Here is a 27684-nt window from a genome sequence, read left to right on the forward strand (position 1 = left end):
GAAGCTGCGAATAAGAAGCTGGATTCAGCCTCCTTGCTTTATTTAGTGTACACGGACGGGACCTATGAATATGTTAATTAGCCCCGCCTCCACTCACTCATGCCAGCTCACAGATTCACTCGGCCAACTTACTGAGGTAAGCTCTGCACAATGGTATGTCTTTGCAACGTCGGACAAATGGTAATTAATATGATTAGCCTTTTGCTTGACTATGTTATCAAACAGCTAATAGTGTGTTGCTTAGGCCTATGTTACACAAACCATGTTACCAGTGGTAGTTTGTGACGTCAGAAACACCAGGGATTTCAAGCCGCGTTTTTGAGACTGTCTTTAAATTAAATTAAATTTGCATATTGTATAGCGCTTTTCACAATACAAATCATTTCAAAGCTTTACAGAAAATGCATGAGTCCACATTACAATTTAGGGAGATCTGTTATCTGAGGTAACTGTCTAAGTTGTATTTCAGAGATGTACTTAGGCCTATACAAAATCACAGTCAGCGAAAAAATTATTAATTTAAACAATGTAGTAACTTAATGCAGAAACAATGAGCTCTTTGAAGTAATGAAATGCTCTTTGTCTGTTAACAAATGATTATGACATTTAGAAAAAAAATTAGCACTGCAGTTTTAAAGAGAAAATACTCAGCAATCGGTGTTGACTTATGAATTTGCACATGGTTTGTATAAAAGCATATTAAAAACACCACACAGACATTTAAACAACATTAAAAATTTAATTATCACCACAGGGGGACTTTAAAAGATGCGTAGGCATGCGACCTATTTACATTATTCCAACAACCAAATTAAGCCTTAAAGGACAACTCCGGCGTAAAATGAACCTCGGGTGTAATAACACATTGGTACAGACTAAATCGTTCCCTGAGATTTGTTTTCATGATAATCGAATATAAAGAGTTTTATCTCTAAAAACAGTTAAGCTTATAACGCTAGTATATTGGGCATCGAGTAAGCAAAAAGAGATCGCTAGTTAATACCATTAACAAGGCTCAAATTAGCCCCATAACACGGCAGCATAATGAGTGTCCTTACATGCAAACCGAAGCATTGAGAACTTTGTAAGTGTATAGACAGTTTAATAAGAAGATACTTTACACAGACAGTACAGTTAGCGCATACAGACAGCAGCCATCTTGGAAAGCAGCCTCGATCAATCGAACCACGAAGGTGAGCGAACAGTACGTGTAGATATTGAAGATAAGATAAATTATATTTATTTTTTTATTTTCTCTGTTGCGTTCAGTGCTTCTCTTATGCGCTCAGTGCTTTCTTCCGGAAACAACGGACCATATGAGATTCCAAGTCACAGTTCAGCTCACGTATCACCGTGTTCGTGGTTTGACTGATCGAGGCTGTTTTCCAAGATGGCTGCTGTCTGTATGCGCTAACTGTACTGTCTGTGTAAAGTATCTTCTTATTAAACTGTCTATACACTTACAAAGTTCTCAATGCTTCGGTTTGCATGTAAGGACACTCATTATGCTGCCGTGTTAGTGTGGGGCTAATTTGAGCCTTGTTAATGGTATTAACTAGCGATCTCTTTTTGTTTACTCGATGCCCAATATACTAGCGTTATAAGCTTAACTGTTTTTAGAGATAAAACTCTTTACATTCGATTATCATGAAAACAAATCTCAGGGAACGATTTAGTCTGTACCAATGTGTCATTACACCCGAGGTTCATTTTGCACCGGAGTTGTCCTTTAACTATGCCATGCAGTTTCAGAAAACGGCTTCACAAATAACAGAAGTGCATCAAAGTTTGTATAGCCTATTTTATTGTCATGTGTTGAAAACGCGAATTGGTCAAATCCAATAGGTCATTGCCAAAACGTGGCATTGGACCAATTTGTAGCAGGATTTCTTTAAAGGTGAACTAAGTAACTTTTTTACCTTAACCGAACAGCTTTGGAGTCATTGCAATGTTTATATTACTGATTTCGTGTTGAATGGTGGTCATCTCGCACCCCCCTGGTGCCTGTGACCCGCAAAACCACCCTTGCAACTTTGGGCCGGCGGGCCGCCGGCCTCAGTGTTGGGAAGTATCGTGTGATATCAGGTCTCGCGAGGTAACGAATTGCTTTATGGCAAAAAACAGATCTGATAAAATTCTGATAAAATGAGCATCAAACAGAAATAACCCGGCGCCATATACATGTGGTGTTCGAGGCGCACATACAATACAGACTGCCGACAGTTAAACAGGGCGCGCGCAGCTCTTAAATGGGCCATACCTTATTTCCACTCGTTACAGCGTCCATCCTTCTGAACCGGTACCGGTGTACAGGGGGAGGGGATCCGGCCGTGAGTGCGAGCCATCTCTGTGTGAGTGCTATTTACGACAGTACAAGTGCTCCACAGCGACTCTAGGGGTCGCTGTTTGACAAAAACGGAATTCCTACTTAGTGCTGCTTTAACTTCCTAATACATTTTTATACATTTAACATGGATATAGCAAGTTATTGATAACATTATCGTTATTATACTTAATTTTCTTGAACATATGTACATAGGTCATTTAAATATCTTTCAGTGGTGTATGAGATGGGGGATCCCCAAAATGAGGTGCCCGATCGGATTTGTTAATAAAATACAACAACAATAATCATAAGATATACAATAATTATTTTGAATAATAATAAAGTTTGTATGAATTATACAAAATAAATATAAATAATAAAAATATATATATTAATGATTTTGTACGTTATTTATCCATTAGCAATCTAGGAAGGTTTGACTGATCGCCGAAGAGCTATGGGAGAAGTGTCAGCAGACAGCATTACAGTAGAGATGCTCAGAGAGGCCTGTGGGACGGTGAGATTCAGCCCGCTGGATGTGATCAACACACCAATGATCCCATGGTGCCAAACCACTCTGCCGCTCAAAACATCCGGCGAAATTCACATCAAACTGGAGAACATGCAGAGGACGGGTTGGTTTGTGTCCGTTTGATTTGGTTATGGTAGCATACAGTATAGCATACAAAGTTTTTAAACTTGTCTTTCCTCGTCCCGCAGGTTCTTTTAAAATAAGAGGTGTTGCAAACCAGTTTGCCAGGAGACTCAAAGGGGATAATTTTGTGACCATGTCTGCTGGGAATTATGGGAAGTCTTTTGCGTATGCATGTAAGCATTATGGATCCAAAGGCAAAGTGGTGATGCCAGAAACCGCCCCCATCTCCAGATCTCTGCTGATACAAGTATTCCACTCTTCATTTATACACTTTGCAGATGCACTTCTTTTCTTTATTGAATCTTTAACGAAACAAAACGTGTCAAACATTTGTAGAGTTTGGGAGTTGAGGTTGAAAGAGCGCCAACTACTCGTCTCATGGATGTTGTTAACCGATGTGTTCAAGAGGACGGCATGACTTTCCTACATTCCTATGATGATCCGGACCTTATCGCTGGACATGCCAGGTTGAATACATGTCTGGGATTTAAAGAAATAGGTCGAATCCTGTCTTTATTTACTCACCCTCATGTCGTCCCAAACCTGCATGACTTTCTTTAGTTTTACACAACAGGAGGTATTTTGAGGAATGTTCAATGCTTTTTCCTCTATAGAGAAACTGAATGGTGACTGTGACCAGTGTTGGGGAAAGTTACTTCTAAAAGTAATGAGTTACAAATTACGTTACTCCCTAAAAAGTAACTAATTGTGATACTTTTTATGGTAAGTAATGTGCAATGTTACTTTTGCGTTACTTTTTCCCAGCTTGACTGGGCTTGCCTGTTTGTTTTTTTAATAACAACAGTTGTATTCTTGGCAAATGTAAAGGCACTTTCACACACTAAAAGTCGTTTGAATAAGCCTCAGGCTGAAGTACATGCAAATTCACGGTTGTATGGTAGAGCGCGCAGCTCAAACAAACCTTTCATCTGTGCCGCATTCTGCATTGCAGAAGAATAGGACACAAAAGAAGAAATTTCAGCACTTTTACAACAACAAATGTGGTTTATCTAAAGTCATTTTTGCTTATTGGTAGAGTTGAATTGGATCATCGAAGGTCAGCTGCAAAGACATTGCTTAAGATTAAATACATTTGTGTTATGTATTTATAAGTATATTTGGGTTATTTAACATTTAATTATTTTACTGAATCTGTTTTTGTGCAAGTGTAATGAGTAAATTCATGCTCACATTTAGTCTAGAGAACTACAATAAGCATCATGTTCACACACACACACACACACACACACACACAGCGCCTCTGCCCTTACTCACGATTCTCTCAAGATGGAGACTGGAGAGATGCCAGTCAATAAATGGGAAAACCAAGTAACTTGCGTTACTTATTTGAAAAAGTAATTCAGATATTTTGTAAATTAAAAAAGTAATGTGTTACTTTACTCGTTACTTGAAAAACGTAATCTGATTATGTAACTCATTCTACTTGTAATTCATTATACCCCCAACAGTAATCTGTGACTGCCAAGCTTCAAAAAGAACATTAAAGGTATCATAAATGTAGTCCAAGTTTAATCAGTATTAATGAAACTTGTATGGAAAAGAGCTGTGTGAACCTGTCCACAATCTACTTTTGGGTTGCAAAAACTAGAAAATAATGTCATACAGCTTTGAAAAGTCATCAGAGTTGGTAAATGATGATGGAATTTTAATTTTGCATCAAATAACCCCAAACTCCCCATCATGACGAATTGAACCCATGCATCAATAATGGAATGTATTATAATTGGTTCACTCATGCTAGTGTCTTTTCCAACGATAGCTTAGGTTTTGAGATCCTGGAGGTTGTGCCCTGTCCAGATGTGGTGGTGGTGTGCTGTGGTGGAGGAGGGTTACTTGCTGGTGTGGCAGCTGCCGTCAAACTAACTGGTTGTGAGAACACAAAGATCTATGGAGTGGAACCAGAAGGAGGTAAAAATGCCAATTCGGTTTTTAAAGTGATTTTTGAGAGTCGTGCTCAAGAAATGATGCCATCTAGTGAGGCTGTAGTAGAATTGTAGAGCTCCACAAACAAACAAAACAATGAGCTTATGCTGTGTTCACGCCATGCTGTAATTACCGTAATTACATGATAGCAACCCGTGACCTTCTTATCGGAGTTGTTCCAAGTGCACATTGTTAAACCTTCTTGATTTTCAACAGCGTGTACAATGTACAAGAGCTTCATTGAGAAGAAGCCTATTGGCATGGATGCTAAAAGCATCGCTTCAGGGCTAGCGCCACCATTTGCAGGTATGAAACTTATAATGAAACTTTACGGTAGTGTACTTTCTTATAACTTTACATTATTTAAGATACCTTAACCTCAGGTACCTTGCCGTATGAGCTTTGTCAGAAGCACGTGGAGGACATCGTGCTGGTGACCGACGAGGAGATCAAATCTGCCGTTTCCACGCTTTATAAGGCTGGTCTCGTTGTTGAACCTTCAGGTACTGCGGCGTTCGCTGCCGTCACCAATGACAAAATACCAGACATCAGGGACAAGAGTGTGGTGGTCATTCTCAGCGGAGGAAACATTGGCAAAGACGAGCTTAGCAACTTCCCGGACTAAGCTCAAGTCATTATTTACTCATCATGTCATTTGTGCTAAACTCTTTTTCACAGTGGGCTCCAGAAAATCATTGTATTTTAAAAAAAGCAGTTATACAAAATGTCTCCAGAAAAGTAATAAAATATTTCAGGACATGAGTGAGAAAAATGTGTTGAGTCGATGAATTTTCTTCTAGCCACAATCGCTTGTTTTATGATTAAATACATGAATAATAATTTAAAAGTGCAAAACACTAAAATTGTACAATAACCAATTATTGATATTAATTAGGGCTGCAACAAACGATTATTTTGATAATCGATTAATCTAACGATTATTAGAACGATTAATCGACTAATCGTCGATTATTTCGCAGACTAATCAGTAAGTTTGGAACGATTATTCAGCTTTTCCAATTAGTTAAAACATTGAGTTATACATATTCTAACTATAATATAAAAAAAGAAAATCACTTCAGCTTTTGAAATAGTTGTTTTAATGAACTTTGAGCCAACTAAACAGGTCATTCTCTTTAAGTTTTCAGATTTCGGTCCAACTCAAATCACACACAAATGCTCTCTAAGCATTGTTTAATAGGCCCACTGCTTTTCTTAGAACTGAAACAGAAAAAGGGACATTTACTTCAGGACACAAAGAATGGTAAAATATTAATCTGCAAACAATTATTATAATTATAAAATTACAATCTTTTTTTACATGACAATTGAGCTGACAGAGACGTTCTCATTCCCTTTTAATTTATAGTATGAAAAAGTAACTGCCATGATATTCTTCCTATATCATAGGAAGGATATAACATCTCGTTTTGTAAGTCTTCATGATTATTGAACAAAATACAGGCAAGTGATAAGACTATAATAATACCTAATATACTAATAGTGTTACAATAATAAAAAACAGCCCTGACTCCTAAGCTCGATCAAGCTTTATTCTATACAAAATAAGTCATCACATTACTGTAATTATATTACTATTGATAATATTATTACTATTATTAGTAGTAGTATTGCATTCTCTAATAAAGAGAGATTTACCGCTGGTTAGTAGGCTAAGCTCCAGCTGGAGAACACTAACTTCTCACCGGCTCCTCTTTTGCCGGGATGTTTCCTCTTGCACTCCAACATGCATGTTGTGCTCCCGTGAAAATTGCACACGACAGCATTCTTGATTTGAAGTTTTGTGAAACTTTCCCAAACCTAAACCTTGCTAGTTCGGATTCGTTTGCACTGTCATAATTCGCGCTGTTTTCTCTTCTACCGCAATAGCATTTGTAAGGGCTGCACTACACTCTAGCGCTGCAGCGCCGTAGCGGTCAAATCGCGATATTGCAGGCCCTTACATTAGGTCACGTGAGATCAAACGACTACTCGACAACAAAGATATTTGTCGACAAATTTTTATTGTCGACGTTGTCGACAACATCGACTAATCGTTGCAGCCCTAATATTAATAACTGCAGTGGTCATCATAAAACAAATCTATTATTTTCAAAGCAATAGCATACAATTTTAGGTTTTAAATCACTTCTCCTCTAGTTTCTTTTCTATTTTTAATTATTAGGTTTTTTTTTTTCATTGTAATTTGCTAACTTGCCTAATATGCAAATTGTGTTGTCTAATCTCTTTTTAACATTTGTAACATTATTAATAAACACGACTATGGCATCTTTTTGCATATTTCACATTCTGGAGGTATGAAATAAGTAATGTTTTATCAGAAAACACCTTGATGGAAAGTGAAAATTTGGCTTTTTCATTTAAAGCAAACATGCATATGATATATACATATGCTATTATAAAGGACTCGATTCCTGTTAAATGTACAGTTGATATATCAAGGTATAAATAAAATGTCGTCTCTGTGATGAATTGCTTGTGTAAGTCACTTTAGATAAAAGTATTTGCTAAATACATAAATCATACACTTCCCACTGAGCAAGCGACGTCTGTGGACATACAAAACAGGTTGATATCACGTCCGTCCGTCCAGGCCATAATCTGAACGTCCATTGACATCCAGAATTAGTTGATTAATGACAATGAGAAATTATGTCCAATCTGGCTATAATCTAAACGTCCACTGACAGCCAGAACTAGTTGAGAAAAGACGTTCATACTGGCTATAATCTGGACGTCCGGTGACATCCAGAATTAGTCGATGAATGACTTAAAAAAATATGTCCAATCTGGCCATAATCTAAACGTCCACTGACAGCCAGAACTAGTTGAGAAAAGACGTTCATACTGACTATAATCTGGACGTCCGTTGACATCCAGAAATAGTCCATAAATGACGTGAATAAAGATATCCAATCTGGCCATTATCTTAACGTCCACTGACAGCCAGAACTAGTTGAGAAAAGACGTTCATACTGACTATAATCTGGACGTCCGTTGACATCCAGAAATGGTCCATAAATGACGTGAATAAAGATGTCCAATCTGGCCATTATCTAAACGTCCACTGACAGCCAGAACTAGTTGAGAAAAGACGTTCATACTGACTATAATCTGGACGTCCGTTGACATCCAGAAATGGTCCATAAATGACGTGAATAAAGATGTCCAATCTGGCCATTATCTAAACGTCCACTGACAGCCAGAACTAGTTGAGAAAAGACGTTCATACTGACTATAATCTGGACGTCCGTTGACATCCAGAAATAGTCCATAAATGACGTGAATAAAGATGTCCAATCTGGCCATTATCTAAACGTCCACTGACAGCCAGAACTAGTTGAGAAAAGACGTTCATACTGACTATAATCTGGACGTCCGTTGACATCCAGAAATGGTCCATAAATGACGTGAATAAAGATGTCCAATCTGGCCATTATCTAAACGTCCACTGACAGCCAGAACTAGTTGAGAAAAGACGTTCATACTGACTATAATCTGGACGTCCGTTGACATCCAGAAACAGTCAATAAATTACGTAAATAAAAGATGTCCAATCTGGCCATTATCTAAACGTCCACTGACAGCCAGAACTAGTTCAGAACAGATGTTCATACTGCACTGTAAAAAAAATATCCTAATTTTACAGTAAATAACTTCCTATGTTCATCATTGTGGTTGCGTTCATGTGTGTTCAATTCGTAAATACGATCTTTATGACATGTCTTGAATGCATCAATAGCTCTATTTTAGGGACAATCCTTACAAACAATCATTGCTAAAATACATTACAGACTGTCACAGTGAGAAGATCTTTGTCCTTTATAAATGCTAAAGACCTAACCACTGCAGTCAACACCTTGGAGTATCCATGCTGTTAAATAAAAGTCTGTAGACAAGGGTTAAGGTTAGGGTTAACCCCTTAATTTCTAACCCCCGGTTTCACAGACAGGGTTTAGATATAAAGCCAGGATTAGGCCTTAGTTAAATTTGGGCATTCAATTATAGCTTTTAAAAATGTACCTTAGAAGAAAAAAACATTACTGGTGTGCATCTTGAGACAAAACAATGGCACTGACATAAGATATGTCAGTATAGCCTACAAGTTGCTTTCAGGTAATACAGCTCAAACGTGCATTTTAGTCTGGACTACAGGCTTAAAGGAGAACTCCGGCGCAAAATGAACCTCGGGTGTAATAACACATTGGTACAGACTAAATCGTTCCCTGAGATTTGTTTTCATGATAATCGAATGTAAAGAGTTTTATCTCTAAAAACAGTTTAGCTTATAACGCTAGTATATTGGGCATAGCGTAAGCAAAAAGAGATCGCTAGTTAATACCACCAACAAGGCTCAAATTAGCCCCACACTTACACGGCAGCATAATGAGGGTCCTTACATGCAAACCGAAGCATTGAGAACTTTGTAAGTGTATAGACAGTTTAATAAGAAGATACTTTACACAGACAGTACAGTTAGCGCATACAGACAGGAGCCATCTTGGAAAACAGTCTCGATCAGTCAAACCACGAACACGGTGATACGTGAGCTGAACTGTGACTTGGAATCTCATATGGTCCGTTGTTTCCGGAAGAAAGCACTGAGCGCGTAAGAGAAGCACTTAACGCAACAGAGAAAATAAAAAAATAAATATAATTTATCTTATCTTCAATATCTACACGTACTGTTCGCTCACCCTCGTGGTTCGATTGGTCGAGACTGTTTTCCAAGATGGCTCCTGTCTGTATGCGCTAACTGTACTGTCTGTGTAAAGTATCTTCTTATTAAACTGTCTATACACTTACAAAGTTCTCAATGCTTCAGTTTGCATGTAAGGACCCTCATTATGCTGCCGTGTTAGTGTGGGGCTAATTTGAGCCTTGTTAGTGGTATTAACTAGCGATCTCTTTTTGCTTACTCTATGCCAATATACTAGCGTTATAAGCTAAACTGTTTTTAGAGATAAAACTCTTTATATTCGATTATCATGAAAACAAATCTCAGGGAACGATTTAGTCTGTACCAATGTGTTATTACACCCGACCCGAGGTTCATTTTGCACCGGAGTTCTCCTTTAAGCCTTGCCTGTGAAACCCAGGGTATTATGTTGTAACTTAATTATACCAATGTTAGCAAGTGTTGCGTTGGACAGAGGGATTAACCCTAAACCAACATGTTGTGTAACAGTACCACAAAGCATGTTGACATTTATTAGGCATTAGAGTGTTTCTAAAGGAAAGGTCAAGAATTTGTGAAAGTGCAAAAGGGTCATTATGGGTCACATGAATGTAACTCTAATGTCACCACCATGATACCAATCCATTAGTTTTTCACATACGTCATACAGAATTGTATATGAATGGATATGCAGTGTTTGCTCTGTTTAATTATACTGTTTGCTCTATTAAATTGCTGTTTATCAGAACAGTGATAAATAAATGTTATTATATATGGTATACAAGTTACTGTTTAATCTTTCATTTTTTATCTTTCATTTTTTATCTTTCATTTTTAATCATACACTGCAATGAAAACACATTTAAACAATTGATTAAATATAACAGCCAGCCTACAAATACAACTAAATAGCACGTGTATATTTTTTTCCTATTCTTTCATTTAAAACATTTCATATTGTCCTGTTATTGCAATGTTTTCACACTATTGGCTGTCTCTCCGAGTTGTTTTGAGCATGATTGGTTATTCTGACTGTCATCCAGGAATCTGGCCAATGACAACTATGCGCGCCTTTACCAGTCAAGTTTGAATACGTCAGTTGAAGTGAGTGGGTGTGTGTGCTGCTGCTCGGGACCTACTTCGGTTTTGTGGCTTTTACATTGTTTAAAACATGGATTATTTTACATCGGACTGCTAAATGTTTATTTTGAGCGAGTTGCGGGATGTAAATGAAGAACAAACAAGGAATATGGACAACGAATAATGGACATATTGCAATCTACGGAAGGTAACGTAAATAACTTTTTATTTTATACAAATTCTAATACATCAAAATATAGTGTATTAAATGGAGAATCTAAACGCGATTAGAGAAATATTGATATTAGTACGGTATTCCAATGTATTAGGCTAATTATGTGCTGAGCTAGCATGTGTATTGTCAGCTAACTTAGTTTATGATAAAAAAATAAAATAAAACTCAGCATTGGAGCTTTACAATGAGTGAACTGAGAACATTGTCTCTTTAGACAGAAGAACTCGAACCACACTCCTTTACTCGAGTCTAGAAGAATCTGCAAACTAGGCTTTTAAATTGTTGATCGCGGATTTAACGTTAAAGTTAGGCCTAACGTTATTGTCTTGGAGCTGGTGAGTCAATTTTGCAAGCTTTTGCAAATGTCTCTGTTAGTAGCCTATGTAAAAACAAATAGCTAATATTGCTGTGTGTGTTTCCTTCATGATCCAGGCATTTTGGGAGTAACGTTAAATATTATCCAGCCACACGATCTTCAGATGGTGAGTATTGTCATAAAATACACGTGAAATAGAGGCAGAACATGGACACTCTGCTCAAAGGCACACTGGTTCAAACCCTCCAGACAATGTTTTATCTTCTATCTTCTTGAGTTTATACAGGCCTAGCTGACCCAAAAATAAATGTCTAACTTACTTTTGTGAAACACAAGAATGTTGGGAATAAAACAACTGTATGAGAAAAACAAAAACAAATAAGGCATTTCTCAAGATATCTTAATTATGGTTCTACATAAGAAACTCATACAGTTTCAACATGAGGGTGAGTAGGCTAAATAATGAGAGAACTTTTCTTTTTGTTTGGATGAGCTGTTCTTTTAAGGACATTTGCTAAATTAACCATGGTTTTTATTATAGTAAAGGTGTAGAAACCATGTTTTTTTATGGTGGATTGATTACAATATTTTATTACCATTTGGTTAGTGTCACAAAACATTGTTAATTTTAGTAAGGGTTCTCCAGATTTATATAACACATAACCTGTATAATTTATTTAAGGAACACATTCAAAATGGTCCTATGTCACCCAGATCAATAATCTATTAACGCACTTTTTAACTTTTTTTTTTTTTAGATCAAGCATTGGAACAATGTTTACGGAGCAGAACAGGCACCAACAGAGAAACAAGTCCATCACTAGTAAGTATCCATTGCAGTATCTAAAACCGTAGTCAATTTTAAAGGCACAGTGCACTCCAAAATAAAAAAAATATCTCTTTTTTCCCGTGCCATTCCAGATGTATATGACTTTCTTTCCACAAAGATTTTTTGAAAAATTATCCATTATTGTTAGCCAATATAATGCAAGTGCATGCACCAGAAACTTCATACAGTACAGCCTGCTGTGTTGTTCACACAAGATGTTTTCTGCATTTATCATGTGAGCTTTACAATGCTCTTGGACTTTTTCGACCTTCCGCATTTTGGTGTCTATTCACTTGCAGTATTTAACACAAACACAAGAGATGGATAATTTTTCTAAAAGTCTAGTTTATTTTTTCTAAAATGTGTTCATCTGAAGAAAGAAAATCACATACCCTTTCGGACGGCATAAGGTAGAGAAAATAAAGGGGGTATCAGTTTACTCTCCTTTAGCTACTATTTATAAACCTTACATGTGATTTAATAAATTTACAATTAAAGGGGTGTTCCAAGCAAACAGGTGTGTTTATATTAGGGGTGTACGATTCAGAAAATGTCACGATTCCGATTTTTAGGCTCAAGATTCGATTCAATAGCGATTTTCGATGCAAAAACGATTCTCGATTTAAAAAAACGATTCACAGTATGTAAATGTAGTTACTTTTCCTATGTAGGTATTAGGGATGTGCATCTCCATAACTGAGGCCGATGCGATACGCATGTCGATGCATAGCCAACGATACGATACATTAAAGATAGGCTACATATAAGCAGCTACCGATGCAATGCAATGCGATTCACTATTATTACGATGCGGTGCGATTTGATTTCAACTCAACGCGATGCGATTCAATGTAATACGATGCAATGGAGAAAAATATGATGCTATGCAATTCAATATTCAATTTTTTTTATTTATTTTGTTCATATTTTGTGCCATCTGACTTTTAACGCATGGCTCTTTCACATACAAAAGATTTGGTTTTCAAAACAAAAAAAAACATAGCGTTGCGACGTTCGTCTGTTATAGGACAACTTAGTTTGAATAAACGAGCAGACACTGCTACTTGCTCTACGTTTATTTAGAATTAACAGCCAGACAACTAGCAGTGACTTGAGCTTTCCATTAAATGAATCACACACAGTAAACAAATCCTTAAAGACCCACTCCGATGAAAATAATGTTTTTCTAGGTGTTAACATGTTCTTGTGGCATTTTTCTGATGTTAGAGGACATATCTTGAGAAAAATAAGCTCAAAGTTGTATTTCTGAGTATTTCTACATTCAAATGGCCGTGAATCAGTAGCAGACGCTAAAATGCCGGCTAAAATAGACTGGAGTTGTGACGTAGTAACTCCACTGGGCGTCTCCACACGCGATGTCTTGGAGTGAAATAATGATTGGTGATCGGTGATAACTTTGATTAACTTCGGATAATAATAATTAACGTGTATATAATACTGTTGCCCCACCGGTATTGGGGGTGTAAGCTAGCGGGAGAGACAGAGCTCTCAGCAACGGGCAGGGGGAGGGTCGTCTCCGTGCCAACGGCTCCGCCCACAACGCAGAGGCGAATTGCTAATGAGCTACTGCCGCTCTGCTGAAGCGAAGTCCCAGAATACGGCACAGGTTTTGTGATTTTGGCTAAAAATGGCATAATCATAATTTAAAGACCACTGGGAATGTTTAAAAATAGCTCAAAATATGATCGGAGTGGGACTTTAACAAAAAAAAATCAAACAGGCCTATTCTGGTGGGTGCGGTGATGCGGTGGTGTAACATGTAAGGCTGGTGCTGCCAATAAGCACCTAAAATCTGTCACAAAGAACCGGCAAAAGTAATGATTATGAATATGTAAAATATAGCAATGAGATATTTTAATTGTTTATTAATAAACAAGTGTTTTCTTTGCCAGTGTCGGCTGCAAAGATGAAGTTGACGATGCTGACTCACGATCTTCGCAGTAGTCAACGCGCCAGAGAGAAATACACAATTCATACGGATTATTACATAAGCAGAGAGCAGTCTGTAGTCTGTTTTCTTACGTTTTGAATTGTTCTGTTTAAAAGTAGACCTGTCTGTGAGGCAAGTAGGCTACCTTATATGCTGAGTTTCGGTTCATTTATGAGACGAGCTCCAGTTCACGCGCCGGCGCCTCCGTGTTTATCGTCTGCTATATTTACTTCTTATTTATTAAATCCAGGCAATTGGTTGATGAAACATTGATTAAAATTAAGATACAATTAATACAAAACTAAATGCACTTTAAAGAAAGGTTTTGTGCTTTCTGTTTGGTGTGTCTGTGAAATTTTTAAAGCATCTTTTAGTGCCGCGTTCAGAGCGCTCACGTCTGTAACATTGTTTTTTCCTCATAAATGCAAACACAATTTTTTTTTTTTACTTTTTTTTTTGTTCTGTGGAGTAGAGCCCGACCGATATGGATTTTTGGGGGCCGATGCCGATACCGATATTAGGGAGTAAAAAAAGGCCGATACCGATATATCGGCCGATATTATTTATGTGTATATTATAATACAGTAGCAATATTATTTATGTGTATTATAGTACAGTATACCAGTCAAAAGTTTGGACACTTTCCTATTGGTGTGTACAAACTTTTGATGGGTACTTTACACAGTATAAACAGAATAAATATATTTTATAAACACGTTTTGCAATGATCACTCAAATGTGGTGATCAAACACTTGTGTGACACAGATATGTAATGGATGCAGGGGGAATGATAGAATGAGAATTATACAGCTGAGCTGTAACCAAACTAGTTTGCATTGCATGTTATATTATATTATATTATATTCTAATACTGTTGCATAATCTTCACTAACGACTTTGTCTTTTAATTTAGTCATAACTTGTATCAATAAATATATAAAAAGTGTCACTGACAAAACCTTAATATCTTCTATTTTTACTCTTAATTCCTCTAATCTCTACCAGTGGAGGAAGAACTCAGATCTTTTTACTAAAGTAAAATTAATAATATCATAATGAAAACGTTTTTAATTACATATGTACAGTACTTTTATACTATTTTAAATAATTAGTAAGCAAAATGTACTAAACGTGAAACTAGGCTACTCTTAATGCAAAATGGCCCTATATAAAGTGTTATAATTATATAAATTATTGGAATATTGCTTGATGTTGTAACGTAGCGTTATCAGGCAGAATGAGCTTTAACACTGTCTACACCGGACGCGGCCGTTACTGCTTGCGTCGCAACAGCTGTTTACCCGAGACAAAGCAGAATCAGTTTACTGTCGGAGATCGCTCGCGCCACGCATTTTAATCAATGTTTCATCAACCAATTGCCTTAATAAATAAGAAGTAGGCCTAAATATAGCAGACAATATAATCAGGACTTCTCAGTTGCGCGCTTGCAATAGTCACAAGCTCACACAATACGTGACAGAGGCTGTAGCAGAGAAATCAATTCTGTGAATTACACTGCGCAAATCACAATTAGGCTACTACCCACCGGATGAAGAAGGGTTGGCTCTCAGTCTCCACAGGCTACATAAAATATTCATTTTATTTATTTTTCGTGTTCGCATTAAGGAAAAACAATGTTACAGACGCGACAGTTCAGCACTACGGACGTGAGCGCTCTGAAAGCGGCACTAAAATATGCTTTGAAACTTTTACATAGACATCAAACAGAAAGCACAAAACCTTTCGTTTCAAAGTGAATTTCGTTTTGTATTAATTGTATCTTAATTTTAATCAATGTTTCATCAACCATTTGTCTGGATTTAATTTATAAGAAGTAAATTTAGCAGACGATAGATAATCTCGACACGGAGGCGCCTGCGGGTGAACTGGAGCTCGTCTCATGAACCGAAACTCAGCGTATAGACCTGAGAATTGAAATATATCTATATTGAAATGTCTGCTTTTAAACAGAACAATTCAAAACGAAAGACAGACAGACTTATGTAATCGAATGAAATGTGCATTTCTCTCTGGCACGCGTTCACTAAAGATCGCAAGTCAGCTTCGTCAACTTCATCTTTGGCTGACACTGACTGAAAACACTTGTTTATTAATAAAAAATTAAAATGTCTCCTTGCTATATTTGTTGTATTCATAATCATTACTTTTGCCAGTTCTTGTGACAGCTTTTAGGTGCTTTATTGGCAGCGCCACCCTTACATGAATCACCGCACCCGCATTTTTTAAAATATTCATTTATCGGCCATTATAAATGCCGATACCGATAGTTAGGAAAATGCCTAAAATCGGCCGATAATATCGGCCCGCCGATATATCGGTCGGGCTCTACTGTGGAGATTACAGTTAGGCCTACTCATAATTTGTATTCTGAATACGTAACGCTGGTATATGTATTCCGTTACTCCCCAACACTGATATTAGTATAACCTTATCTGCAATATATTTTAATAACACGGTTTTGGCGGTTATAGAGTTCTAATGACGGTGTTCAACTATAACCATCGGTCTCACGGTTATATAATAACCGTCACACCCCTAGTTTTAACATAAACAATAATAAAAATAAAAAACCTTTCACAAACAGGTCTTTGATAACTGTATTCAAATGTAAATAAATATATATGTTAGGGGTGTGACGGTTCACAAAATTCACGGTTCGGTACGTTTTTGATACAGCAAAAAGAAAGAAAAGCCAGAGAAATTTCCTTGATTTAATTTTTTTAATAATTTTTCATCAAAGTATGATAATTTTTTACTTTGAGCAGTGATGGAGCTACACTTGACTCTTCTTAGGAGCATATAAAACAAAAACAGCTCCTTGCTCCTTGAAAAAAATTAATTGTAATATTGTAGTAGTTATAAACAAAGGTTTATTTTATTTCAGATTAACATTTGAGGGCAGCAATTTTATTCATAATGTCGAAATAAAACCGACGTAACGTTACTTGAACGCATTATAGCCTACTATTCCTGCCAAACTTCCATGGTTACAGTTAGTAGTGTTACTACAGTAAATCCATGGTGAATGTTGCTGATCTGTGGGCACTGGATAGTTCATTCATGGCACAAAGTTTATTCCTGTTTTCCACGTCAGCGCTGTTTGATCCGTTAATAACGAAGAAATGTGAATGTTTCTCACTAGATCTCGCTGCGATATTATTACTTCAGTGGCAAATTCAACTGCTTTCTTTACTGGATCTCTTAGTGCTGTGTAGTAACAGTGTCGCTTGATCAAGACGCTGGATTGGTCCAAACTGATAAACGATCCGTCAACCACACAATAACGAGTAGCGCAGCTGCAGTTTCGTTCCGCTTACATTACGTTTGCTATTTGATGTTGGGCAATGTTGTGGTCGCAGCAGCGTCTCTTACATTATGAGCACGCTTGCCACGCCCCTACATTTTAAATAACGAAATTTTGGTCAGCAGGAAAAATGGTCCAACAAACCGTTCGGTTTGTAATGCACACTGAACCGAAAGCCTCGTACCGAACGGTTCAATACGAATACGAATATATTAGGGATGCACGATGATATCGGGACAACATCGGTATCGGCCGATAAAAGCTTAAAATGACCATCATCGGCATCGGCCGATATGAATATTTCTGCCGATGAGCCTTGCCGATAGGGTGGCGTGTTTCCTATGCGCACGTGACGCGAACGAAGCATGAGCGCCAGCAAAACTTCCAACTAGGGGTGTGCGTCCCACGGTTTTTGATCGTGGACGATTAAAATGTCTCCACGATCTGCTTTTGAAGAAAAATCATAGTATCGTGCATTCTATCAGTTCAATTCTGGCGCCTTCATCTCAACATACTGTACAACGCGACGTACATTCACATCACATCACATGTAAACGCAGAGGTAGAGTTACACTCACGGTCACGGGACACCGCAATTCACAAAAGTTCATTATTTGCATGTGCGTCAAAGTCTTGCTAGGTAAACATATCATTCACGTGCTGATGCGCTGTTCTAACATCCGCTTTTCTGAGCGCGTTACACCCGACGCTCACAGGAACTAAAAGCCTGTCACAGAGTCTGCATACCGGACTAATCTTTCGAGTCTTATTGCGCTGATACTGTCAAATACACACACGGTTTACATAAACAAAGTTGGTTATGTCTAAAGTGAAAGCAAACAGAGAAAATCTGCTTGTCAAATGCGTGTATATTAGACGCGTCGCGTGCAGTTCTTAAAGAGACAGTAATAATATGCTGCCGCTTGTCCTTAAAGAGATACTGCACCCAGAAATAAAAATTCTGTCATTATTTACTCACTCTAATGTTGTTCCAAACCTGTATTCATTTCTTTCTTGTGCTTAAATATACTATGGAAGTCACTGAAGTACAGCAACTGTTTGGTTAGCCACATTCTTCCAAATAACTTTTATAATTTCAACAGAAGAAAGAAACTTGAGAGAGTAAATGATGACAATTTAAATTTTGGGGAGAACTATCTCGTTAATGTTAATAAAACAAAAAAACACAAAGAGGAAATCACTCACTGCTCTTGACTGAGAACTTTAATAGAAGCTTTAATAAGCTTTTTTTGCACTTAAAAAAACACACAAATATATCGGTATCGGCATCGGGCAAAATTAGTCTGAAAATATCGGCATATCGAATATCGGCCAAAATCCTATATCGTGCATCCCTAGAATATATATATGTGTATGTGTGTGTGGAATGCTTTATATCAGGCTTGATGTAATTTTACTTGATTTGTGATTTAATAACTGTTTCATTTCATTGATTCGAGTACTAACATTTTCTATGCATCTCTGCTGCAAGCTAAACCACAACAGTGGCGTTTGTATTTATTTATTTTACATGTGTATTTTTTTGCTTTGATTGTAGCTGCTGTCATGAAATGGGACCCAGCTGCAACAGAGGCCCAAATAAAGTCTGCAGCCGATCATCTGAAACATGCCCCCGGGAGAGTCGGGGCTTGCCGCTATAAATGAAGCTTGTGAAGCTTATAGCAGCCACATTTTGTTAATTGATATGTTATACTGTTTTAACAACATTTTATAGATTATTTAAAGGGAAATTGTGTTAATTTATAACTTTACTGTTCTGGCTTTTAAGTTTTGGTCCAGTAGAACAAAATAGTAATAAAATATATATTTTGAGATTTAAATAGTTGATTTCTTGGAGTGATCAGTTTGGTTTACAGGCAAATGGTAAGCAGTTTATTACAATTATATTGATAAGATATACAAATGCAAGACTCTACACAGTTCCCGTATTCAATTGAGTATTCAATATTATCAAAATTCTTTCAAATCTTATTTAGGTCTATGGTCTGTGTGTCTGCAGTTTCATGACACGACAACCATTAACAATGAGTAACTGGGTTTTTCTCAGTGAGAACTAACTCACTGCCACTGTTTTGAAGTAAAGATTTTTTAAAGTTGGATCCTTGCAAAATGCACAAATGGGATTTCCGTTTCAATATGGGTCTTTAACAGTCTTCTTTGACATTTCTACTACAGAAAACGTGACTAATACAACTTTTATTCTGGCTGCCTTTAGATGTCTAACAATTAACTCTGTAGCATGTCTTTAATTGACGTCTAAACAATGTCCAAAAAAAAATTATAAAAAACGTTCATTCTGGCTCCTGTGAGGACGTCTTCTGGATGTCTAACAATTACGTCTGTAGCACGTCTTTAATTTACGTCTATACAACGTCCAGAAAAGACGTATAAAAAACTTTCATTCTGGCTCCTGTGAGGACGTCTTCTGGATGTCTAACAATTACGTCTGTAGCACGTCTTTAATTTACGTCTATACAATGTCCAGCAAAGACGTATAAAAAAACTTTCATTCTGGCTCCTGTGAGGACGTCTTCTGGATGTCTAACAATTACGTCTGTAGCACGTCTTTAATTTACGTCTATACAACGTCCAGAAAAGACGTATAAAAAACGTTCATTCTGGCTCCTGTGAGGACGTCTTCTGGATGTCTAACAATTACGTCTGTAGCACGTCTTTAATTTACGTCTAAACAACGTCCAGAAAAGACGTATAAAAAACTTTCATTCTGGCTCCTGTGAGGATGTCTTCTGGATGTTTAAAAATTACGTCTGTAGCACGTCTTTAATTGACGTCTAAACAACGTCCTGAAAAGACGTATAAAAAACTTTCATTCTGGCTCCTGTGAGGACGTCTTTTGGATGTCTAACAATTACGTCTTTTAGACGTATTATAGACGACTCTTTGCTCGCTGGGTTTATATGAGCCTGTTTTCTTTTTCTCAAACCACTTTTTAGATAAATCTCACTAGTTAACGTTTTAACAGCTCTCACACACACACATACACACACACTCATATCTGCATTAAAGAAAGTTAACAATATATCACAAGGTGCTGTTTTTTCTATCATTAAGAAGTTCTAATTTTCCGATTTCTTCTGTGTAGAATATCTGAAAAATAGAGATACAGCAAAATAGCCAATGACCTTCAAGATGATTTATTTATTTAAAAATATATACATATAATAAAACCAAGGAATTTCAAATAAATAGGCTTTTGTTTACAGATCAACACCTATATATTCTCTATGCAACATCTTTAGTGGCCATCCTGCAAACAACAGCGTCCAAAAGGCTGCCGCACTTTTCCTCCTGCGGTGCGACTTTGTAAAGCTGTAATGAGAGACATGCATGTACTTTCAATAAACAAGATCCATCTGAAATTGTTCTACATCATCAGTACTGTCAAAAAGAAGACAAACCTTTTTAATTTTTGCAGCATCCATCAAATCGGACACTTGATCAACAGGAATCTGTTGTCCGTCCACCTTTGAGATGATGTCATCGACGTTCAGGTTCTCTTCTTTATCGTGTACTAACACAATGTGAACCGCACTGTCACTGTCTGAGACCCCGAACCTTTTGAACGCTTCGGATATCTGCGAGGTCCAATCAACTTAAATGTTAAAATTGCACCCTGTAAACCAAATACAGTTAGTGTCAGCCGTGTTCCTGTACTGGAACGTCACTTACGTTGTTTGTGGGTGAAAGATTAAAAATTATTTCAGAATAAAGGCTCCGGGTTTTCATTTTCCCAATTTTATGGAGGTGAACTGCTTTATTTGCTGCCACAAGGATCTGGAATGCATCCACGACCTTTACAGAGAACAAGAAATGAGTAAATATACAGCAAATCTCAAACTATGATAACAACAGAACAATAGGAGAAGAAGGTTACATCACTTACCATATCATAGTATAATAGTATCATATGAATGCACCAATGCTACGTTTTTCTAAATGTTATAATCATTTGTTAACAAACAAGTATTCATTATTGTTTTTGCATTAAATTTTTACATCGTTTATATTAATACCTTTTTCGCTAACTGTGATTTTGTATACATTTCTGAAATACATAACTTAGACAGTTAAGTTAACTCTGATAACAGATCACTAATTGTAATGTGGACTCCGCTTTGAAATGTGTATTGTGAAAAGCGCTATACAAATACATGTGAATTTAATTCAATTATAGTATACTATGGTAAATGTTCAAAAAAACTTCGATACAATCCGAAATATGTTGTGTCGTCTATCTATCTTCAACAGTGTTGCCATGATATGATACATCCAAAAAATGGTATCCCCATTGTACTTTTTGAGACATAGTATTTCGACAAGAACTATGGATACCATTGGTGATTTTCTGCAAAGTTTAGAATCATAAAAAAAAGAAGAAAAAAAGTCTGTAACGTTACATAATTGCGTGCTCTTACCATTGATGGATTGATCAAGGCGCCTTTTATTTCTCCATTCACTGCCATTTTCCTCAACTCCGTCGCATTTTTCACATCTTTGAAGAGAAGTTGAGTCACTGTGTATTCAGGAAACAGTTCCAAATCTTGTGTAAGCTGCATTATTAATATGCAAATGCCTTCAGTACATCAACTTTATCTAGACAGCACGCGCTACCCAGTGTCCACGGACGGAATGATAATAATGTGACACCATCCGACTCATTCCGTTGGTGATATTCCATATTCCATATATTTTAAAAAAGGTCTTCGTTAACTAGTCTACGCAAGTCTTAGTTTATAAAAGCATAAGACAGAAAAAAAAAAAAGAAAGAAAAAAAAAACACACACACACTAATTCAGTGCTTGGTATGAAACATTGTAAAATGTGCGGGGACTATCGGCCCGTTTCTAATTGGTCAACGTAAATAATAATAACACTTGTATTTTAACTCTTTATTGTGTATTTTTACAGATGGAATATGCAGTAAGTAGAATCAAATACTTCTACAGTAGAAAGCAGATTTCATGTTTGCAAGGCTTTTATTATTTTTATAAGCACTTGTCAAGATGACTTATTTAGATTTTTAATAAGAAAAGTAATAAGGAACAATACTATAGTATAGGTGATGTACATATTAAAATATATCAACATTAGTACGGACACAATATTTATTATTATTATTTTAATGATCAATGACAAAATCTGTGTGGGAACTAATTATCCACGCTTCCGGTTTCCACACGGACTCTAGTATGTGACGCACCACTAAGCTGTCAAAAACCAAAACTTAAAAATGCGGTTTTTGCATATATTTGCACATTTTTGAAACTCCAGAAGAAGCGCGATTACAAGGAACGAATGCATCGCATGCTATCTTAACCATCCTCACATACCACCCATTTCCATAAGCGTAATAACATCAAATATCGAGTTTGTTTGTTTGAATAAGGATGGAGAGATTTGAGGTTTATATCTTCACGGCTCTGTGCAGCATTAACTTTCTCATATCCTGCCTTCTTTTCTCCAAAATCACACGGGAACAGAGAGATCCGTACATGGATGAGATATTCCATGTCCCTCAAGCGCAGAAGTACTGTGATGGGAAGTTTAATGAGGTATGCTTGTAAATGATGCGTGAATCTCTCAGTATGTGTGTGTGTGTGTGTTTGGTCATTAATGGCCATGTGTGTTCTTCCACAGTGGGATCCGATGATCACCACTCTTCCTGGGCTGTATCTGGCATCAGTGGGTCTGATCAGGCCGGTGGTTTGGCTGGCAGATCTGAAGGGCAGGGTGGTTTGCTCTACTGCCATGCTGAGATTCATCAATCTGCTCTTTAATAGTGGCAATCTCTATATCATCTATCTGATCATCTGCAGGCTGCACATCAAAGACAAGGTGTATGATTTGATCTCATTTTTCCCCCCATATAAGTTTAGTGGTGATTCTTCAATTAGGTGCACGCAAGTTTATTAAATTAAAGTTAAATATTGGTAACACTTTAGAATAAGGTTACATTTGTTTTCATTAGTTAACATGAAATAACAATGAGAAATATTTCTTAAGCATTTATTAATCTTAGTTAATGCTACTTTAAACATTTAATAACACATTTATTAAAATCAAAAGATGTTAATATTTAATGGACCTGAGCTGACATGAACTTGTATTTTATTAGCTAATATTAAGAAAGATTAATGAATACTGTAACAAATGTATTTCTCTGGTTAGTTAACTAATGTAAACTAATCGGAATTGATTGTAAAGTGTTTGCCATATATATATATATATATATATATATATACACTCACCGGCCACTTTATTAGGTACCCCATGCTAGTAACGGGTTGGACCCCCTTTTGCCTTCAGAACTGCCTCAATTCTTCGTGGCATAGATTCAACAAGGTGCTGGAAGCATTCCTCAGGGAGTTTGGTCCATATTGACATGATGGCATCACACAGTTGCCGCAGATTTGTCGGCTGCACATCCATGATGCGAATCTCCCGTTCCACCACATCCCAAAGATGCTCTATTGGGTTGAGATCTGGTGACTGTGGAGGCCATTTTAGTACAGTGAACTCATTGTCATGTTCAAGAAACCAATTTGAAATGATTAGAGCTTTGTGACATGGTGGAAGTAGCCATCAGAGGATGGGTACATGGTGGCCATAAAGGGATGGACATGGTCAGAAACAATGCTCAGGTAGGCCGTGGCATTTAAACGATGCCCAATTGGCACTAAGGGGCCTAAAGTGTGCCAGGAAAACATCCCCCACACCATTACACCACCACCACCAGCCTGCACAGTGGTAACAAGGCATGATGGTTCCATGTTCTCATTCTGTTTAGGCCAAATTCTGACTCTAACATCTGAATGTCTCAACAGAAATCGAGACTCATCAGACCAGGCAACATTTTTCCAGTCTTCAACTGTTCAATTTTGGTGAGCTCTTGCAAATTGTAGCCTCTTTTTCCTATTTGTAGTGGAGATGAGTGGTACCCGGTGGAGTCTTCTGCTGTTGTAGCCCATCCGCCTCAAGGTTGTGCGTGTTGTGGCTTCACAAATGCTTTGCTGCATACCTCGGTTGTAACGAGTGGTTATTTCAGTCACTGTTGCCCTTCTATCAGCTCGAACCAGTCTGGCCATTCTCCTCTGACCTCTGGCATCAACAAGGCATTTCCGCCCACAGAACTGCCGCTCACTGGATGTTTTTTCTTTTTCGGACCATTCTCTGTAAACCCTAGAGATGGTTGTGCGTGAAAATCCCAGTAGATTAGCAGTTTCTGAAATACTCAGACCAGCCCTTCTGGCACCAACAATCATGCCACGTTCAAAGTCACTCAAATCACCTTTCTTCCCCATACTGATGCTCGGTTTGAACTGCAGGAGATTGTCTTGACCATGTCTACATGCCTAAATGCACTGAGTTGCCGCCATGTGATTGGCTGCTTAGAAATTAAGTGTTAACGAGCAGTTGGACAGGTGTACCTAATAAAGTGGCCGGTGAGTGTATATATATTATGGCCTTGCTCAACCTTTTAAAATGATGTGTATTTTTTTATTAGTTATGTTTTTTGTTCACAATTCTGTTATTCATATTTAAAATGCTCTGTGTAAAATAATATATCAGAAACATTATAATATTATTAAAAATATAATAAACTCTCCTGTTTAACCAAACCCATAACCCTAACCAAATATAAATGCTATTGGAAAATTCAGTTGTTTTCTAAAATGCTTGGCATCTTAACAGCAGACAGAAATTTTTTTTTTCCTAATAAAATAAGTATAATTTCCTTGAGTTTAAAACTGTTTATAAATGTATTATTGATTTATTATTGGTTAGGGGGCAAGCAAAAAATTTACTAATGCATTTGACTCTCTTATAAACATATAACATGATATTAAAATTATCTAAAAAAAAAAAAAAAAAAAAAAAAAATTATTTACTCCAAAATCATGCTAGAAGACAGAGGACAAAAGTTTCTATAAATTTAATAATTTATTAAATAGATGTTTCTTCATTATCTGATAAAACTGTGCCCGGCATGCAAAACTCGCAATTGTTGAATATTGCTATGCAGTTGCTAAGGTGCTAAATGTTTTTCAGTTTTTTATTTTCATCATGAAAAGTCTGTTATAAATGATAAAAATGATAAACCATAACCAATAACACTCAGTCTAAAAATCTGGTGCAATGACCGTAATATAGGGAACAGAGAGGCTTTGTTATTAAAAAAGAATAATACAAATTGTACGCATACATTTCATTGAACTGATGCTTTAAAAGTTTGAATAAAAATTATTAGAATATTTATTATTGATGGGGATGCATGGTTTGGAGATGAGCACAAAATAAAGAAATAGTGACAAATTAAATGTTTTGAGACACTTAAACATATTGTAATGTTCCCTCAAAATAATTTTTTGTCATTGTTTTTTTATTTTAAAAATATTTTTTTATCACCATAAGGGGGTGGGGACAGAATATTCAGTACAGGAGACAAGGAGTTTTCAAAAAATATAATAATAATTTCATTAATAGTGAATATAGGGTAACTAAACACATTATCCAAAGAAACTGTGCCTGATACTCGCAGATGCAAAACTCACAATTGAATTGTTGGGTGTTGCTATGCGGTTGCTAAGGTGTGTAGTGTCAGCAGTCTGTTGGTTTGCAGTCTATTTTCAGCCCGTTTCATTGTCAACCAAGCGAAAACAATAAATCCTATCGCTTAGAAAAGTAATAACCTCAACAAAGGCACCAAGGGACCACACAAACCACCTGAGCAACAACATAGCCTACGCCGAATGACGCCTCAAAAACAATTGAAGGTGTAATGCTATCATCATATTTCATTCTCTCTCTCTCTAGTCCCGTTCTGCCTCTCGTAGAATATTCTCTGCCCTGGCTCTGTCCACGTTCCCCGTGCTGTACTTCTTCACGTTCCTGTATTACACCGACGCCGGCTCCACGTTCTTCACCCTCTTCATGTACCTCATGACTCTGTACGGATGCCACAAAGCGGCGGCGTTCCTCGGCGTCTGCGCCGTCCTTTTCCGGCAGACCAACATCATCTGGGTGGCGTTCTGCGCCGGCGCCGTGGTGGCCCAAAAAATGGACGAGACCTGGCGAACCGAACAATCGAAGAAGCGGGAGGAAAAATCCCCCTCTCAAATCCCTCTAACCATCAATGGTGTGATGAGAGTGATGCGTTTCCTGTTGGATTTCCTGAAAACGCCCTCTAATATAAAAGCGGTGTTCTTGTCCACATGGCCGTACATTGCTGTAGCCGTTCTTTTCGTGGTTTTCACGGCGTTGAACGACGGAATCGTGGTCGGAGATCGCAGTAATCACGAAGCATGTCTGAACTTCCCTCAGATTTTCTATTTCCTGTCGTTTGCGCTCGTGTTTTCTCTTCCTACCTCAATGAGTTACCAAAGGGTCGTCCGGTTTCTGCAGTCTTTAAAAAAGCAACCCTTCATTTATGCCGTGCTGATGGCGTCCTCCTTGTTTCTGGTCTGGAAATTCACTTTTGTTCACAAGTATCTGCTCGCGGACAACCGACACTTTCCGTTCTATGTTTGGAAGAGGGTTTTTCAGAGACACGACCTTGTCCGTTTCCTTTTAGTCCCTGGATATGTGTTCGCAGTATGGAACTTTCTAGATACTTTGAGGGCCAAGTCTCTGTTTTGGTGTCTGGCGTTCTGTACGTGTCTCGTGGCGGCGACCGTTCCGCAGAAACTCTTGGAGTTTCGATATTTCATCCTCCCGTATCTGTTATATCGCGTTCACGTCCCTGTGCCGTCTTTACCCAGACTGCTTCTTGAGTTTAGCTTCTATACCGCAGTCAATGCTGCTACGGTGTATATATTCATCTATAAAACATTTCAGTGGCCCGACAGTACGGCTGCGCAAAGATTCATGTGGTGACTCGACCTGAATAATGAATTAAAGCTGAGCGTTTTCACATTTTCTATACGCGAAAGAAATGTTTTCATCATATATCAATAATAAAAATGAATTTTATGTGACATGATGCCATGACATTGCAATGCCGCTTCAAATGCTCCATTTGCGGTTGTTTTCATGTGCTTTTTTTTAAGCCACTGGTGATTGTTAATTTATTTGTACATGTATAATCAATTACTTTTAAAAATGTTGGATGAAACCATCTTATACCAACCCATTCAGAATTCAATTTTTGTTGTAATTTTACCTCACATTAAGCAGTGTTTACACCTGTCATTCATGTTGTGTTTTCAATCCTGTGTGAGTTCATTGAATTAGGATAATCATTTATTGGTGGCTGTTGTTAATTGTGGTCTTATTTTGTATTTC

The 27684-nt window shown here is 37.3% G+C and overlaps 3 protein-coding genes across 3 annotated transcripts; 2 read left to right on the forward strand and 1 right to left on the reverse strand.

Annotated features, from left to right (window-relative positions):
- Positions 1–5623, forward strand: srr (serine racemase). The gene is made up of 7 exons (XM_056260400.1): positions 1–136; positions 2749–2961; positions 3047–3228; positions 3318–3448; positions 4762–4910; positions 5142–5231; positions 5309–5623. The coding sequence occupies exons 2-7, from the start codon at positions 2784–2786 to the stop codon at positions 5548–5550; spliced, it is 972 nt and encodes a 323-aa protein (XP_056116375.1). The 5' UTR covers positions 1–136; positions 2749–2783; the 3' UTR covers positions 5551–5623.
- Positions 5624–20521: 14898 nt separating this feature from the next.
- On the reverse strand, positions 20522–22050 carry tprkb (Tp53rk binding protein). The gene is made up of 4 exons (XM_056260191.1): positions 21819–22050; positions 21073–21195; positions 20802–20978; positions 20522–20712 (listed from the first exon to the last, which is right to left on the reverse strand). The coding sequence occupies exons 1-4, from the start codon at positions 21957–21959 to the stop codon at positions 20626–20628; spliced, it is 528 nt and encodes a 175-aa protein (XP_056116166.1). The 5' UTR covers positions 21960–22050; the 3' UTR covers positions 20522–20625.
- Positions 22051–22585: 535 nt separating this feature from the next.
- On the forward strand, positions 22586–27425 carry alg10 (ALG10 alpha-1,2-mannosyltransferase). The gene is made up of 3 exons (XM_056260401.1): positions 22586–22955; positions 23041–23238; positions 26218–27425. Exons 1-3 carry the CDS (start codon positions 22791–22793, stop codon positions 27274–27276), a joined length of 1422 nt encoding a protein of 473 aa, XP_056116376.1. The 5' UTR covers positions 22586–22790; the 3' UTR covers positions 27277–27425.
- Positions 27426–27684: the final 259 nt, after the last annotated feature.

The sequence above is a fragment of the Rhinichthys klamathensis genome, unplaced genomic scaffold, assembly GCF_029890125.1.
Source record: "Rhinichthys klamathensis goyatoka isolate OS25496 unplaced genomic scaffold, OSU_Roscu_1.1 h1tg000176l_1, whole genome shotgun sequence".
Taxonomy (NCBI): domain Eukaryota; kingdom Metazoa; phylum Chordata; class Actinopteri; order Cypriniformes; family Leuciscidae; genus Rhinichthys; species Rhinichthys klamathensis.

What these genes read in the sequence shown, in the direction of transcription:
- srr (XM_056260400.1), top strand. Translation starts at nt 2,784, where the DNA reads ATGGGAGAAGTGTCAGCAGACAGCATTACAGTAGAGATGCTCAGAGAG. An exon ending in GGAGAACATGCAGAGGACGG is followed by an intron (nt 2,962 to 3,046) that starts GTTGGTTTGTGT and finishes CTCGTCCCGCAG; the next exon opens with GTTCTTTTAAAATAAGAGGT. An exon ending in CTTATCGCTGGACATGCCAG is followed by an intron (nt 3,449 to 4,761) that starts GTTGAATACATG and finishes TTCCAACGATAG; the next exon opens with CTTAGGTTTTGAGATCCTGG.
- tprkb (XM_056260191.1), bottom strand. Translation starts at nt 21,959, where the DNA reads ATGCAGCTTACACAAGATTTGGAACTGTTTCCTGAATACACAGTGACT. An exon ending in CCTTGATCAATCCATCAATG is followed by an intron (nt 21,196 to 21,818) that starts GTAAGAGCACGC and finishes TTCTCTGTAAAG; the next exon opens with GTCGTGGATGCATTCCAGAT. An exon ending in ATGCTGCAAAAATTAAAAAG is followed by an intron (nt 20,713 to 20,801) that starts GTTTGTCTTCTT and finishes CTCTCATTACAG; the next exon opens with CTTTACAAAGTCGCACCGCA.
- alg10 (XM_056260401.1), top strand. Translation starts at nt 22,791, where the DNA reads ATGGAGAGATTTGAGGTTTATATCTTCACGGCTCTGTGCAGCATTAAC. An exon ending in GTGATGGGAAGTTTAATGAG is followed by an intron (nt 22,956 to 23,040) that starts GTATGCTTGTAA and finishes GTTCTTCCACAG; the next exon opens with TGGGATCCGATGATCACCAC. An exon ending in GGCTGCACATCAAAGACAAG is followed by an intron (nt 23,239 to 26,217) that starts GTGTATGATTTG and finishes CTCTCTCTCTAG; the next exon opens with TCCCGTTCTGCCTCTCGTAG.